At 55.4% G+C, this 14,583-nt stretch overlaps 1 protein-coding gene across 3 annotated transcripts in view; it reads right to left on the minus strand.

Moving 5' to 3' along the window:
- Window positions 1–14,583, minus strand: part of trrap (transformation/transcription domain-associated protein) — a 98,016-nt gene that overhangs the window by 59,607 nt on the left and 23,826 nt on the right. For 2 of the 3 annotated variants that reach the window (XM_064322897.1, XM_064322898.1), the window contains exons 30-44: window positions 14,049–14,219; window positions 13,533–13,601; window positions 11,147–11,167; window positions 10,277–10,396; window positions 9,843–9,962; window positions 9,564–9,728; window positions 8,814–8,995; window positions 8,419–8,617; window positions 5,068–5,196; window positions 4,361–4,627; window positions 2,692–2,898; window positions 2,365–2,523; window positions 1,809–1,943; window positions 1,595–1,705; window positions 829–975 (exon numbers count right to left, since the gene is read on the minus strand). In XM_064322897.1, coding sequence (XP_064178967.1) covers window positions 829–975; window positions 1,595–1,705; window positions 1,809–1,943; window positions 2,365–2,523; window positions 2,692–2,898; window positions 4,361–4,627; window positions 5,068–5,196; window positions 8,419–8,617; window positions 8,814–8,995; window positions 9,564–9,728; window positions 9,843–9,962; window positions 10,277–10,396; window positions 11,147–11,167; window positions 13,533–13,601; window positions 14,049–14,219 — 2,202 coding nt within the window. The remainder of the gene's footprint in view (window positions 1–828; window positions 976–1,594; window positions 1,706–1,808; window positions 1,944–2,364; window positions 2,524–2,691; window positions 2,899–4,360; window positions 4,628–5,067; window positions 5,197–8,418; window positions 8,618–8,813; window positions 8,996–9,563; window positions 9,729–9,842; window positions 9,963–10,276; window positions 10,397–11,146; window positions 11,168–13,532; window positions 13,602–14,048; window positions 14,220–14,583) is intronic. The other variant, XM_064322899.1, reaches the window with a different exon arrangement.

Raw genomic sequence — 14,583 nt, forward strand, 5'->3', positions numbered from 1 at the left:
CGCTCGGACCTCACAGGCAGGCCGACGCTCGCTCCCTCTCAGCCGAGCAGGATTTCGTGCGTGAAATTCATACGCCGCGAGTCTTCTCGCCACGCTAATGATTATGAGCTAACACAGGAAAGTGAAGATTAAGATATGCAGGTAATTATCTACTTGCAAAAATCACCGCTGTTCACTCCGCAAGCCTACAGGTAGCGAATGAAAAAGATGCAATCACTTCGGGTAAATGAGACAAGTGTCATCAACGCAGAGGTACTACACACCATACAGGTGTGGTTCATCCATTAACTGAACAAATAACGTCCCAGCATGCATAGGGTCATATATAACAATGCTGGACGGGCGTATAGATTATAATAAACTAGCGCAGCTGCAAGAGAAGAGATGTGACTGCCGGCATGCATCGGGAGCCTCAGTGACAAAGCAACGGTGTTTGAGGCACAGGCAGCACCCAAAGGCATCGTATACAAAGAGAAATGGCCGGAATGCTGGGAAACGCACACACTCCCGTGCTGTCTGCGCGTTCATTCAAAGCGAAAGACCGAGCAAGCGACACGAGTTCACCCACGTGTGGAAGCAGCTAGCGTGATCTCAAACAGCAGCAACCCAACACCTTTCTGAGTGACTTTCACACGGCTCTCATTTGCATGATTAGTCATAAAATTGGACGTTTTCAGAGCTGGTACTGGAACTGTTCTGGTCTCAGAGTGAAAGCAGGCGGACACACCGGTTAATGGGCATCCTCCCAGCGCTGAGGAAGTCGAGCGCCCGCCCGCCCGCTCGCCCCCACCCGCCCGCCCGCTCCCCCCCGCCCGCCCGTCTGCTTACCACGGTCATTAGCAGCTTGTCGAACCACTGCAGCTTGAGCTCGGCCCGGGGCCACATGTCGGGCCTCAGGGCCGTCTTCATCAGGCTGACGCAGCGGCGGGACAGCAGCTCGCCCGGTGACCCGGCCACGTTGGCGGTGTCGTTCACCTGGGAGAAGCACACACACACACGCGCACACACACACGCACACACACGCACACACGCACACACGCACGCACACACACACACGCACACACACACACACACACACGCACACACACACACACACACACACACACAAACACAGCATGAGTCTGTCCCGTTCACACAACTCTCCTCTCCTCATACAGAAAAACAGCCTGACATTTTACAAATGGCCTTTCTGAACTGTGCTACACAATACACCCAATCAGCCATTCCCTGCTTTTCTCATAATTATGACTCATCTGGCTAAACCGTAAAATTCCACTAAAACAGGTACAACTATTTAAAGAGATTTTGAGAAACTTGGGATTGCTTGTGACTCAGGAAAATGGCTGGAACTTCCCTTTCTGTAACATCAATATAAAAGATTATCTAACCCTGCGGTTTCTATGGGATCCTTACTTCCACTTCTCCACTGTGGTAGTCTGAGGGATTACCTATGACTGCCCCCTACTGCCCTGAGCAGGATGCACACTCTCAGCAGCCCTGTTCTGAGTCACCATGGGAGTGAAGAAACATACACAGCTGGTCGTTACGATGTTTTACTTGACCTGAGGTACCGAAAGACAGGGGTCCTGCGTACCTGGCAGGCGATGCGGATGAGGAAGTTGACCACGGTGTCGGTGTGCTGCTTCTCCACGGGCTTGGTGAGCAGGGACTCAGTGCCTGGCATGGACTGGCTGCGCCCAAACACCTACCCACGAAAAGAGACAGACTGAGCTCACGGTTCCCCAGCGCTAGCACCCCAGGCCCACGGTTAACCATTAGGAGAGGGGCGGAGTTTAAGCAGGACAGACCGTGCTCACGGCGCCTGTGGCTGTGCGGAATCTCTTCACGTCTTGCCCAGAGTCCATGGACAGGCCCCGCTTGACGGCTCCAGAGGCGCTACTGGTCCCCTCCCCGCTGCCCGCGGCGTCCCCTTCAGACTCCGGCTGGGACAAACACACAACAGGTAAGGGAGTACGTCACAGGGACCAGAGGTTCCCGCGGTTACGTAGAAGTGCCCAATTTCAGTAGGACGAATGGCAAGGGATGTTTGATCACGAGGACATCCCTGGTCACAATTTCACATTTGACAATTACCATGAATAACAGAGAGCACACACGTCCATAAAAACCAGTCATGTTCATTTAAAGCTTCTAGCCTCTGGGTATGAGAAATCAATCTCATAAATCCTGGTTAGGAGGTGGTTTTTTCACTCTGCTCCCTATGGTTTTACTCATATCGTCAATCTCATAAGCACCTCATATACGTTCTGTACACATAATGGCCGTATTGGCAAAAACAAAAACGTATTGGCAAAGCAGTCCCTGTACAATATTAGCGTCTCTCCGATGAGACAGAACATGTACCTGCTGGTCCTTGATCCTCTGCAGCTCCCATTTAATGACCACCTCGGCCAGGTCCACGGCCAGCTTCCTCTGCTCGATGGTGACACTGGGGGTGAAGCCCAGGCGCTGCATGGCGCTGATCATGTGCTGCACAAGGTGGTGCCTCACAGGGTAGTACACCTGCGGACAGACGGACAGACAGACAGAGAAGACACCTTTATGCACACACTCACTTCCTGTCCGCTCTGCCCAGTTAAACCGCCCGGAGGCTGTGGAAGAGCAGCCCCCAGCCCCGTTACCGCGAGCGCGATGTGTGGTGAGCGTGTGAGGAGCGCGCGAGGGCCGCACCCTGAAGTGCTGCACGATGAGGTGCAGGATGTGCACCAGCTGGGGCACCGTGTGGCCCTCCTCCACGATGATCTTGCGGGTCCAGTGGGTGAGCATCTGGTGGCCGTCCTCCATGCGCGCGGGCACGGCGGGGGTGAGGATGGCCATGGCCTGCCGCACGATGGCCCGCGCCTCCATGGTGTGCGCCTTCAGCAGGCTGTGGAACACCTGGGGACAGCGGGGAGAGGGGTCCGCATGACTCCGAGCAACCTCTCCCACACACTCCAGCTTCGTCTGTTTGCCATATTTAACTGGCTGGCTCGCTACCTTGTCAGCTAGCCAGGCTCCCAATTTAGCTATGCCATGAAATTCAGGAAGGCTAGCTTGTTTGTATTATTAGAGACTAGAATAAATACCAGTGATCAAGCCAAAATAATGCAACATTATCCATCCTAACAGGAAATATCCTAAATTAAATTTGCTTCCTAGTGCTGAACCAAATTTCTAATGTTTACAGACACTGACAGACTCTGTGACAGATGCCAACTAACATGAAGACTGTTGCTATAACTGTTGCTGTATCAGGCAGGCATCAGTGGGATTGCAGTTCAGTTTACAGAGTGGCTCATCATTTACGAACTGAAGAGAAAATTCTCTGCTGTAGCATGCCTCATACATGCAATGTTATTAATAATTGGCCAGTTCAATGGTCTTAATATAGTGGACCCACTCCCCTTAATTTCATTTCTCAAATAGATCATATTTAGAACCATAATATAGACGAATAGTCATGTGACATGTCACAGCCACTTTGTTCACCAGTTTAGTTCAACAAAACATCAAGTTTACTTGAGTGCAGAAAAGACTGTCATGATAATAACAATCATTGTGCATTATAATAAGCGTTGTTGGTTATTTTTATATCAGCCCCACGAGAGCATGATAAATTGGGAGTAGTCCCTACCTTTTTCATGGTTCATTAAAAATGTAATTTATATTGATATTTATTCATTTAACCTTTTCTTCTCTGTATCATTTTTCTACATATTCAGGTGCCCTAAGTATTAGGCTGATTACACAAAATCGGTAATAGTCTCCGTCAGCCAGGGAAATGATATCCCATTCTGTTCCAGACCAATTTGTCTAATAGAAAACATAATTAGACTCAAGGGTGACATTCTGTGCAATCCGGAGCCATGCGCAATATTCTGGTGTGAATTTTCATTTCTCACATGCAATTTACACCTGGTATTTTTGACCTTTTTCCCCACTAGGGGAGAAGGAAGAAAAATGTTGGTAAATCTTGCAGAGCTGCCTTCCTGCTCGTGTAAACACCACCATCGGCATTGAAAAATCCATACCAGTCGACCTCTAATATCTATTATAAGTACAACCGCGTGACATCAAGCACTCTAGAATAGTTCTTTTGAAATTTCACTCACGCTCTCTATGAAGTCATACATTCGCCCAAAACAGCAGAAATGGCTGAGGTTACAAAGTACAACAGAGAGGCTACACTGCAACCACAACGCACCCAAAGACTATTTTACAATACGCTAAACAACATACGAAAAAAAACACAGGAAAGATGAACAGTATTTAAAAGCAGGGCCATCATTCAGAAGCCTACGCCAGCCCCTCACTCAACGACCGTGCACAGCGCGGGACTCGTGACTCCGCTCCCCCTCACCTGCAGCACGATCTTCTTGTGGATGGCGAACTTGGCGATGATGTGGGCGAGCAGCAGGTGGCCGCTGTACTTGCAGGCGGGGTCCACGCAGGCCTTGGACAGCAGGCAGGGCCAGGCGAAGGTCATGAGGCGCCGCAGCTTGCTGTTGCGGCTCTTGTTGTTGTCGTGGATGTGGTGCGGCGCGTGCTCCACCAGCAGGGTGGAGAACTGCAGCAGGTAGATGCGCAGGGAGTCCAGCAGGTCGGCCTGCTTCTCCGGGTCCAGGACCTGAGGGGGGGGGGGGGGCACAGGCTGGTCCTACTGGGTCCGTTTTAAATACAACCTGAAGCCCTGTTTTGACAACTCAGAGGTGGTCATGTGGAGCTGGAAAACTCTTTATGCCTCAGACATGTTTGTTTGTTTTGGTGCATTAATATATAACTAGACTCAACAATCATAAAGATTTCAAATGCAACATGAAATATAGACTCAAATGATCCTCAGCCAGTCAGAATCAAGTATTTACTCAAGCTGTGACACCATATAAATATGTATAGGCTTCTTTCATCCTGAGGTTGCGGCAGGTAAACAACTGTAAAAAAATTCTCATCTGATCTTCACAGACTCCCACTGGTGGTTCTCCCCTCCCCAGAAAGCCAGGGCCTTAAAATACACTAAACACAGCCCCTTCATCCAGCCGCAGCAGTCCTAGGCGGTCAGTCGGTTACCTTGGTGATGAAGACGCTGGTGATGCTCTCGGGGTTGTCCCCTTCGGGGTTAGGGGGCCCAAGGAGCTGCTCCCCCTCCCCCTTCTCGAAACTGTGCAAAAAGGCCGGGTTTAGGATATGCTGCAAGACCTAGAAATACGAGAGGAGAGAAAAACACAGCACCCATGTTAATGAGCAGCAGGGACCGGTCTCATCACAGACTATATCTTTCCTCCGGCTTATCACTTAGCCTATAAAATCAGTTTCTGTTGAGAGACACTCTGCACAGCATGTCACATGGCTAGCAAGCCAATTACTCTTGATTGAAGTGGGAGTGTAGCTACCAAATCAAGAATAATTTTTAGTGCTGAACTCTTCTTTTTAAAGCTGTAGAGTAATGTGTCGCATATTAAATGGTAAATAAAATATGTATATGAATGTTAAGATATAGCCTATTTACCCTACTTCCATTAAAACTACAACTATAACAGCTCCTGTATTGACTTATCCATTCCTGTGGACTCTGCAGCTCTCTGATATGAATCACAGAGATATGGCTGCAGAGACTGAGGCGCGTTGCTTGAATGCCATTAGATGACGGGCGTCTCCCTCCGGCCTTCCCCGACTGCTGTGTAGAAGCCTGAGTGACAGGAGACCACAGGACCTGGAACTCCGCCAGCTCGGTTTCGCATGCTAATGCCAAAGTTCTCCGAGAACCCTTCCCGCGTTCGGCGTCACTGCCGACGGGATGGAGCGTCTGAGAGGAGGAGGATGTTTTACAGTGCCCCGCTCTACACGCACGGTCAGCCCTGCAGGCCAATCAGACGGCGACCCACGCCGCGAACGCGGCGCGGGAACTCTGGGCCGCGCTGGCGAGCCCGACGCTGATCCGCAGTGTAAATACAGCGAGCGCCCCGAGCCCCGCGGGTCAGCTTAGCGCTCGCTCCAGATGTGCCTCCATTACCCGCCGGGCTAACGAGGGCCTCGGCCAGCCATTAGCATAAGAAACGTGGGCCTGGAATCACATCAGCTCCATTCATTACAGCCGAACACTGCGCATCGCTGAAAAGGTCATTAGAACTCACACAGCCCAGACCCGGGGCCGCGCGCCGCACAAAGGCCCGGGCTCCGCCCCTCCGCGCCAGCCAGCTCGTTACAGGCCGGGACAAAGACATCAGAAGTTCTCTGGGGGGGGGGGGGCGCTGACGGACAGGAGGGGGGAGGAGCTGGGGGGGGGGGCACTGACGGACAGGAGGGGGGAGGAGCTGAGGGGGGGCGCTGACGGACAGGAGGGGGGAGGAGCTGCGGGAGCGCGCCGTGGAGCCGCGGGAGCCCAGTCAAACGCTCGGTCTCGCCCCGGCTCCTGTTCTCGGCCCCTCCCTCCGGCGTGGCATTTTCAGGGAAATTGTTTAGTCAATTATTTAAATGTCAGCGGAAGCGACACTCACGGCGTAGGCATCTGCTCCTCGCCAGCGGAAAACAATTACCCGCCAAATAACTGCATAAACACCGCCGCGCCGGGGAATGTGTTTAAGGGAGAAGCCTCCGATCGCACGGCTCAAATTCCACTCGACTTTCAAAGCGCTTAAAGTAAGCTCGCCAAACAAATCTTTACCTGCGCTTTCCTTTCGTCTCCACCGTTTGTTAAACGGGAAACCCTGGAAAGTTTCTGGGAAGCCGAAACCGGTTTTAAATAAAATGCCGAGCCGGTCGATTACGGGGCGGGGCCGTCAGCCCTTCACAGCCGACGGCCACGAGACTCAGCCTCGTTAAGAGTCCGCTCTCCCGCGCCGCGGCAGAGTCATATTTATAAACGCGCCTGTGACGCCGGCCTCTGAGAGCTCAGCGGAGTGTGTGACACCGGCCTGTAGCGCTCTGCCAGCGCTGCCTCTGAGAGCTCAGCGGAGTGTGTGACACCGGCCTGTAGCGCTCTGCCAGCGCTGCCTCTGAGAGCTCAGCGGAGTGTGTGACACCGGCCTGTAGCGCTCTGCCAGCGCTGCCTCTGAGAGCTCAGCGGAGTGTGTGACACCGGCCTGTAGCGCTCTGCCAGCGCTGCCTCTGAGAGCTCAGCGGAGTGTGTGACACCGGCCTGTAGCGCTCTGCCAGCGCTGCCTCTGAGAGCTCAGCGGAGTGTGTGACACCGGCCTGCAGTGCTCTGGCAGCGCTGCCTCTGAGAGCTCAGCGGAGTGTGTGAGGCCGGCCTGCAGTGCTCTGGCAGCGCTGCCTCTGAGAGCTCAGCGGAGTGTGTGACACCGGCCTGCAGTGCTCTGGCAGCGCTGCCTCTGAGAGCTCAGCGGAGTGTGTGAGGCCGGCCTGCAGTGCTCTGGCAGCGCTGCCTCTGAGAGCTCAGCGGAGTGTGTGACACCGGCCTGCAGTGCTCTGGCAGCGCTGCCTCTGAGGGCTCAGCGGAGTGTGTGAGGCTGCCTCTGAGAGCTCAGCGGAGTGTGTGAGGCCGGCCTGTAGCGCTCTGCCAGCGCTGCCTCTGAGAGCTCAGCGGAGTGTGTGACACCGGCCTGTAGCGCTCTGCCAGCGCTGCCTCTGAGAGCTCAGTGGAGTGTGTGAGGCTGCCTCTGAGGGCTCAGCGGAGTGTGTGAGGCTGCCTCTGAGAGCTCAGCGGAGTGTGTGAGGCTGCCTCTGAGAGCTCAGCGGAGTGTGTGAGGCTGCCTCTGAGAGCTCAGCGGAGTGTGTGAGGCTGCCTCTGAGGGCTCAGCGGAGTGTGTGCTGCCTCTGAGGGCTCAGCGGAGTGTGTGACGCCGGCCCGCAGCGGAGGAGCCATGCATATTCAGCGGGGTCCTTCAGGGGCCCGTCTCCGGAGGGGCGCGGCGGCGCGCGGCTGCAGGAGCGGGCCGTGCCCCCTTCCTTAATTAAAAACAGGACTGCTGCTCGTAATGCTGCTCGTGGCAGAGCTGCAGTCGTCCGTGTCAAAGAGCGCGTGTGAACTTTCAAAGACGTTCAGGGGGCGGACGAGGGGGCCGCGGCACGGGCGACGTCACCTCCCCCCCGAGCCGAACGCCCCTCGGAGGCCCGCATAATAGCACCGCTTCGTTTGACAGGCAGCCAATCAATTTTTTAAAAAAGGCTTCCCCGCCCCCCTCCCCCAACCACTGCACATGAGAAAAATCGGTGTTGGCAATATAAACGCTGGATGACGTCCAGTTCTGGAGCCTAGCATAACGCTGCAATGAGGATGCATAAATCTTATTGAGTATCCGTCAGATTCAGTTCTCTGCTGGTGCCATTTGGTGCTTAGAAGGTAAAACCTTCAGTATGTGAGTGCAAGCAACACTGATATGAAAACTAGAGTAACTCAGTAAAACTGGCGAACAAAGAAAGCGTGATGTTTTTGTGAAGAGGAAAGGCAGGCGATGTCACCTTGGCCTTGAGCTCGTCGTTGAAGTGGGGGTCACTGAACTCCACGAAGCGGAAGAAGAGCGCTCTTTTGTGAGCGATGCTGTAGTTTTTGGGGATCTCCTCCTCCATGTACTCCTTCAGAAAGGTCATGTTGCACAGGAAGCGCCCGGTGAAAGCGCGAAGCAGCTGGAACAGCAGCTCGATCTCAGAGTAGTTACGCCTGCAAGGAAAAGAAGATAAAAGCTGCAACTTCCCGCTGTTTTAGTTTGGAGACTTTTCTATTCAGGTCACAGTGGCAGTACAAACAACTCTGCTTTCCGAGTGCGTTTATCTGCAGTGCATCCGCACGCTCGTGTGCGTCTGTATTTGCACATCATGTGACTCTGCCTCATTGTGCGCTGCCGCGGCTGCCGTACTTGCAGTAGCTGAGCAGGCAGTAGGCCAGCAGTTTGGGCTCCTTCCAGTTGGTGGCGGCCATGTTGTCTTTGCGGTGGCGCTCCTGGAAGGCCTCGCTGACCCAGACGCGTCGGAGCTGGCTGACCAGAGAATGCTGCCCTGCCAGCCAGCCCTCGTCGTTCTTCACAATGATGCTGATGATCTGAGGGGAGGAGACAGGTCAGACAGGAGGCGTGGCCTGCGGCAGGTCAGACAGGAGGCGTGGCCTGCGTGAAATCAGACAGGAGGCCTGGCCTGTGAGAGGTCAGACAGGAGGCGTGGCCTGTGGCAGGTCACACAGGAGGTGTGGCCTGCGGCAGGTCAGACAGGAGGCGTGGCCTGCGACAGGTCAGACAGGAGGCGTGGCCTGCGACAGGTCAGACAGGAGGCGTGGCCTGCGTGAAATCAGACAGGAGGCGTGGCCTGCGACAGACTGGAGCTGGAGGCTTCTGTGCATTTTATCTCACTAACACCCATCCACCGCATCAAAGAACATGCACAGGGAAGGAGAACAGTCAAGCGTTACGAACCATGGCAGGCATCAGTCTGAACACCGCCACAAAGTAAACAAATTTAGCAACTTCACAATTCATTTAACTTCCTAAATCCCACGGCAGATGGATTTCACCAAGAGGAGGAAAATGCAGTGGGCAGAACAGCTGTTCTTCCTCCAAATTAGGAGCCCCCTTCAGTTGTGGCAGCTGCCTCCCTCCTGCCACCCGGCCCCTCACCTTTATGGCCTGGAACTGCAGGTCCAGCCGCGCCGTGCTGGTGGAGGGGGAGCCGGGCCGGGCGGTCGCAGCGGGGCCCGCGGGCACCAGCAGGGGCACGAACCGGCTGGGGTTCGACGCCAGGACGTCCCTGAGAGGCTTGGCGTCTTTATGCTTCAAGAAACTCTGTTTGGAAAGGCAGGGGCAGAGGGCACAGACAGAAAAACATCAGCACACACGGTCACTGAGAGCAGAATGAGGACAGCACGGGCACGGACTGGCCCGGACGGAAGGACTCACCATGAACATGCGGCTCCACTGCGGGTCGTTCAGGGTGGCCTCCATCATGAAGAGCTCCACGGTCTGGGACGGGTGGCGCGTCAGGAACTTGATGAGAGGCTCCCGGAAGGGGCTGCCAGCCTGCGGGGCACGCAGAGCAGAGAGCCGCCGTCAGAGTGACGGGAGCGGGGCGCGGGGGTGTGGGGGCACGGGGGCACTGGGGTGCGGGGGCACGGGAGCGGGGGCACTGGGGCACTCGCCCAGCAGCCCTCTCTCAAACCGAAGGCGCTGACAGCAGGGCTGCTGTTAAAATAAACAACGCTTGGCGCTGCACCGATGAAACCGCATCAGGCACCGGTGCAGCCGAACACCATCCACCTCTGCGGTGACACCGGCCCCGTGCCACTGGACTCAGGGCCTAGCGCCAGTGTGCGGAGCTCGGGAAAGCGGGCTACCTCGATGAGCATGGCGCGCTCCGTCTTCATCACCACCTCCAGCAGGGGCTTGACCAGCGTCTGCGGCGCGGCCGGGATCAGGTGGAAGAGGTTGATGATGGCGGAGCAGATCTTCATCTCCTGTTGAGGGAGCCGATAAGGACAGCACAGTGAGTCTTAGACGAGCAGCGGGGGGGGGTGAGCACCGACCCTCTGAGCCCCACTGGGGACAGGGCCTGCCTGGAGAAAACGCTGTCGCCGATTATCCTCAGAAAAGCCCGGCCGACACCGGCGGCTGAAGCCTACGGCTGCCTATCACAGCACCACAGTACAACACAGACGCCATCTTAAAAGACAACACGCTCAAGGACAAATTGGAGGAGTCGCAGACTGGAATAAGTCGGGAGCTGGAGCAAGGGCAGGCACAATGACAGGGCTGCAACTCAGGCACAAATATTAAAACTGTCACAAGACCATCTGAGGCAGAACAAACCTCTCTCTGGGCGCAACACCAATTACCATCTTGTGTGAGCAGTTTTATTTGGGTGTTGCTTCAAACTGCTCAAAGTTTTAAGACTGCTTCAAGAACAATGGTCGGCCCAATTAGGCCGCCCTGGACATTCCCTTCCAGTGAATTCCACAAGGCTGGCTGCTTGCAATTGGCTCATTAAAAAGTGTTCCTGCGTTAAATGGGTTAAATGACACTGAGGAGTTCCTCACAGACCGAGGTAGCGCCATTAGAAGGCTTCAGACGGCCAATGCCTGAGTATTTAATTCACACACACAAACATCACAAACACACACAGGTTAAACCACGACAGAGATTAAACCACAACCACAGCAAGTGAGCACCAGGAGTGCACAGGGAGGCCCGGCTAGACCCAATCTCACCTCGACGCCCTCCAAGGCAGGCTGTGCCAGAATAGGAGACAACAGAAAGAATCAATAGGAAGCAGTGTGATGGGGGGAGGTGTGAAAAAACAGGAAGAAACAAATCACCCATCATTTAAGAAAGGACAGCACTGAGTCAAGAAACCAAAAGGTGCGGGCTCAAAAAATTAAATAAGCATATGAATAATGCTCGTGATCCCTCAGCCACCCACGGGAAATTCTGCCCATCATCACAGAACTTAGAAAGAGAAAACTAGCAACCCCCCCCCCCCACCCCGAGGTCACAGAGCACCGTTCTGCCTTAGCAGAGGAATCCCGCTCCGCTGTTTACTTTCCCCCACATCAGATGTACGCTGTATCAAAGGGTCCGTGGTGCTGGGCTGCTCTTTCATTATCTTTAACAGATGCTCTGTTTGATCCACCCACAGCTCGTTTCTCATGTGAGAAACAGAGAAATACCCATTACCATTACAGGCCCGGCTCCGCCACGCCCCATCGCTCGCCTGCTTTAACCCTTCGGCTGGGCTGCGGTCGAGCAACTCTCACTCTCACACACGCCTCTCCCACTCTCACACACGCCCCTCCCACTCTCACACGCCTCTCCCACTCTACACACGCCTCTACTCTACCACTCTCACACACGCCTCTCCACTCTCACACACGCCTTTCTCCACTCTCACACACGCCTCTCCCACTCTCACACCGCCTCTCCCACTCTCACACGCCTCACGCTTCCCACTCTCACACACGCCTCTCCCACTCTCACACACGCCTCTCCCACTCTCACACACGCCTCTCCCACTCTCACACACGCCTCTCCCACTCTCACACGCGCCTCTCCCACTCTCACACACGCCTCTCCCACTCTCACACACGCCTCTCCCACTCTCCCACCCTCACACACGCCTCTCCCACTCTCACACGCCTCTCCCACTCTCACACACGCCTCTCCCACTCTCACACACGCCTCTCCCACTCTCACACGCCTCTCCCACTCTCACACACGCCTCTCCCACTCTCACACACGCCTCTCCCACTCTCACACACGCCTCTCCCACTCTCACACGCCTCTCCCACTCTCACACGCGCCTCTCCCACTCTCACACACGCCTCTCCACTCTCACACGCCTCTCCCACTCTCACACACGCCTCTCCCACTCTCACACGCCTCTCCCCCACTCTCACACACGCCTCTCCCACTCTCACACGCCTCTCCACTCTCAACAGCCTCTTTCCCACCTCTCACCCACAGCCTCTCCCACTCTCACACACGCCTCTCCACTCTCACACACGCCTCTCCCACTCTCACACGCCATCCGCCTCTCCCACCTCACACCGCCTCTCCCACTCTCACACACGCCTCCCCCACTCTCACACCGCCCCCCACTCTCACACGCGCCTCTCCCACTCTCACACGCGCCTCTCCCACTCTCACACGCGCCTCTCCCACTCTCACACGCGCCTCTCCCACTCTCACACGCGCCTCTCCCACTCTCACACGCGCCTCTCTCCACCTCTCCCACTCACCGCCTCTCCCACTCTCACACGCGCCTCTCCCACTCTCACACACGCCTCTCGTGTTTTAGGCACGCGACCAACCCCTCCCCCCCCCCACACCCCCACACCTCCACACCACCGCACACCCGACTCCTGTTTGCTGCCGCTTCACTGTGGCCCTAATCTGCAGTCACACTGTCAGCATAAAGAGAATGTTAAAAGGGAGAGGACCAGTGCCAATTTGCATCTAATTACAATGCAGGAAAGGGGAAGGAGAAAGAGAGAGGAAGAATTAACACTATTTTTTTTCGAGCGGTGGAAATGTGAAGCCTTTCCCTCACCTTTACTTTACTCTTTTTTTTTTTGACTTGGCAAGGTTATCTGTCCGGGAGATAACAAGGACCCGGCGCACAGGGCTCATTACAGGACGGGCCCCCAGGAGCCCGGAGCCTAATTAATCACCCACTGTAATACGGCCCTCCCGCGCTTCACTTCTGAGGAGGCCTGTTTGGGCTGAGCGGGGGGGACAGGTGCTGGTTCAGCAGCCCCCCACCGCCCCCCCGGCCCGGTTTAGTTCCCGCTCCTTAACGAGCGGAGGTGTCCTGGAAGCGGCCGCCACCCCGAGCGCCCTCCTCTCCTCTCGTTAGCGCCGCGTAGAGGAGGCGGAGGAGCAGGCCCCGCCCACGTCTGCCCCACGGCGGGCTCCTCTCGTCCTGTGACGCGGCCTCGCTCTGACAGCCCCGGTCTAAGCGGGGGCGCCGCGCGCGTCTGCACTTCTGACCTCGTCGCCTCGCTGAGCTGCCGGCTCCGTTTCCGCCCGTGTTCATTTCGCCGGTCCCACATCCTCCCCTCCTGCCCCCGCCCCCAGCCCCCCACGGCCCACACTTACGCTGCCATCGCTGCGCTGGCCGCCTTTGTGAGTGATCACCACCACCTCCATCCACTTCCGCAGGTGTTGCTGCACACGGGGGAGACCAGAGAGAGAGAGAGAGAGAGAGAGAGAGAGAGAGAGAGAGAGAGAGAGAGAGAGAGAGAGAGAGAGAGAGAGAGAGAGAGAGGAAACGGAAGAGACGGGTTAAGGCCATTCTGACTCTCAGCCTTAACGTCTGAACGGCTTTAACGCCAATACCTTCAGCGCTACGAACTCAAAGTATTCATGTTTCTAGGTTATGGCTACCGTGAAACCGCACGGCTTAAGATTTACCACCTGTGCTTTCTACGGGAGCAGAGCGGACGCGTGCTCAGATCCTCGTTTGCCTTTCTGGCAGGGCTCAGAGAGGGAGTGAAGGCGCTGAGGTCGCCGCTGGGCTGCAGAGGCAGCGGCTCAGGAAGGGGCCGAAGGAGCGCGAAGCGTGACGGCAGCGTAGCTGCGCTGCCTCCGCCAGACCGGGCGGCCGCCACTCACCATCATCTGGTCACAGAACTTGTCGTTGAAGGAATTGGGGAAGAGGCGGGTGACGGACGTGAGGCGGTTGACCACGTTGAGGGTCAGGCTGCGGTAATCGCCCAGCATCATCAGCAGAGGGCGCATGTGCGTGTGTATCTGATCCACTTCGATGGTCGCACCCTCCAGGAACTGCAATGCACACGAGCACACAAGAGAGACAGAGACACATACACAAACACACACACACACACACACACACACACACACACACACACAAGCACACAAAGATTCATAGGACTTTAGTCAGCAGACTTTTCGACATTTTCAGGGGGCAAATGAAGAATTTTCGTATTCCCTGGCTTATATGCTAATTCCTTTTTTTTTCCCCAACCACACAATTTTCTCTCAGCATTTAAGCCAGGGTCGCATCAACCTCACAGCCAAAAAGCTAACAAATACAGTGTGTCTCCATTAGGAGGAGAAAGGCCACTCCAATAAGCCCCGTGCACATTTTACAGAGAGGAATGATGTATTATGGCCACATTCATTTTAC

The sequence above is a fragment of the Anguilla rostrata genome, chromosome 2, assembly GCF_018555375.3.
Source record: "Anguilla rostrata isolate EN2019 chromosome 2, ASM1855537v3, whole genome shotgun sequence".
NCBI classification, from domain to species: Eukaryota; Metazoa; Chordata; class Actinopteri; order Anguilliformes; family Anguillidae; genus Anguilla; species Anguilla rostrata.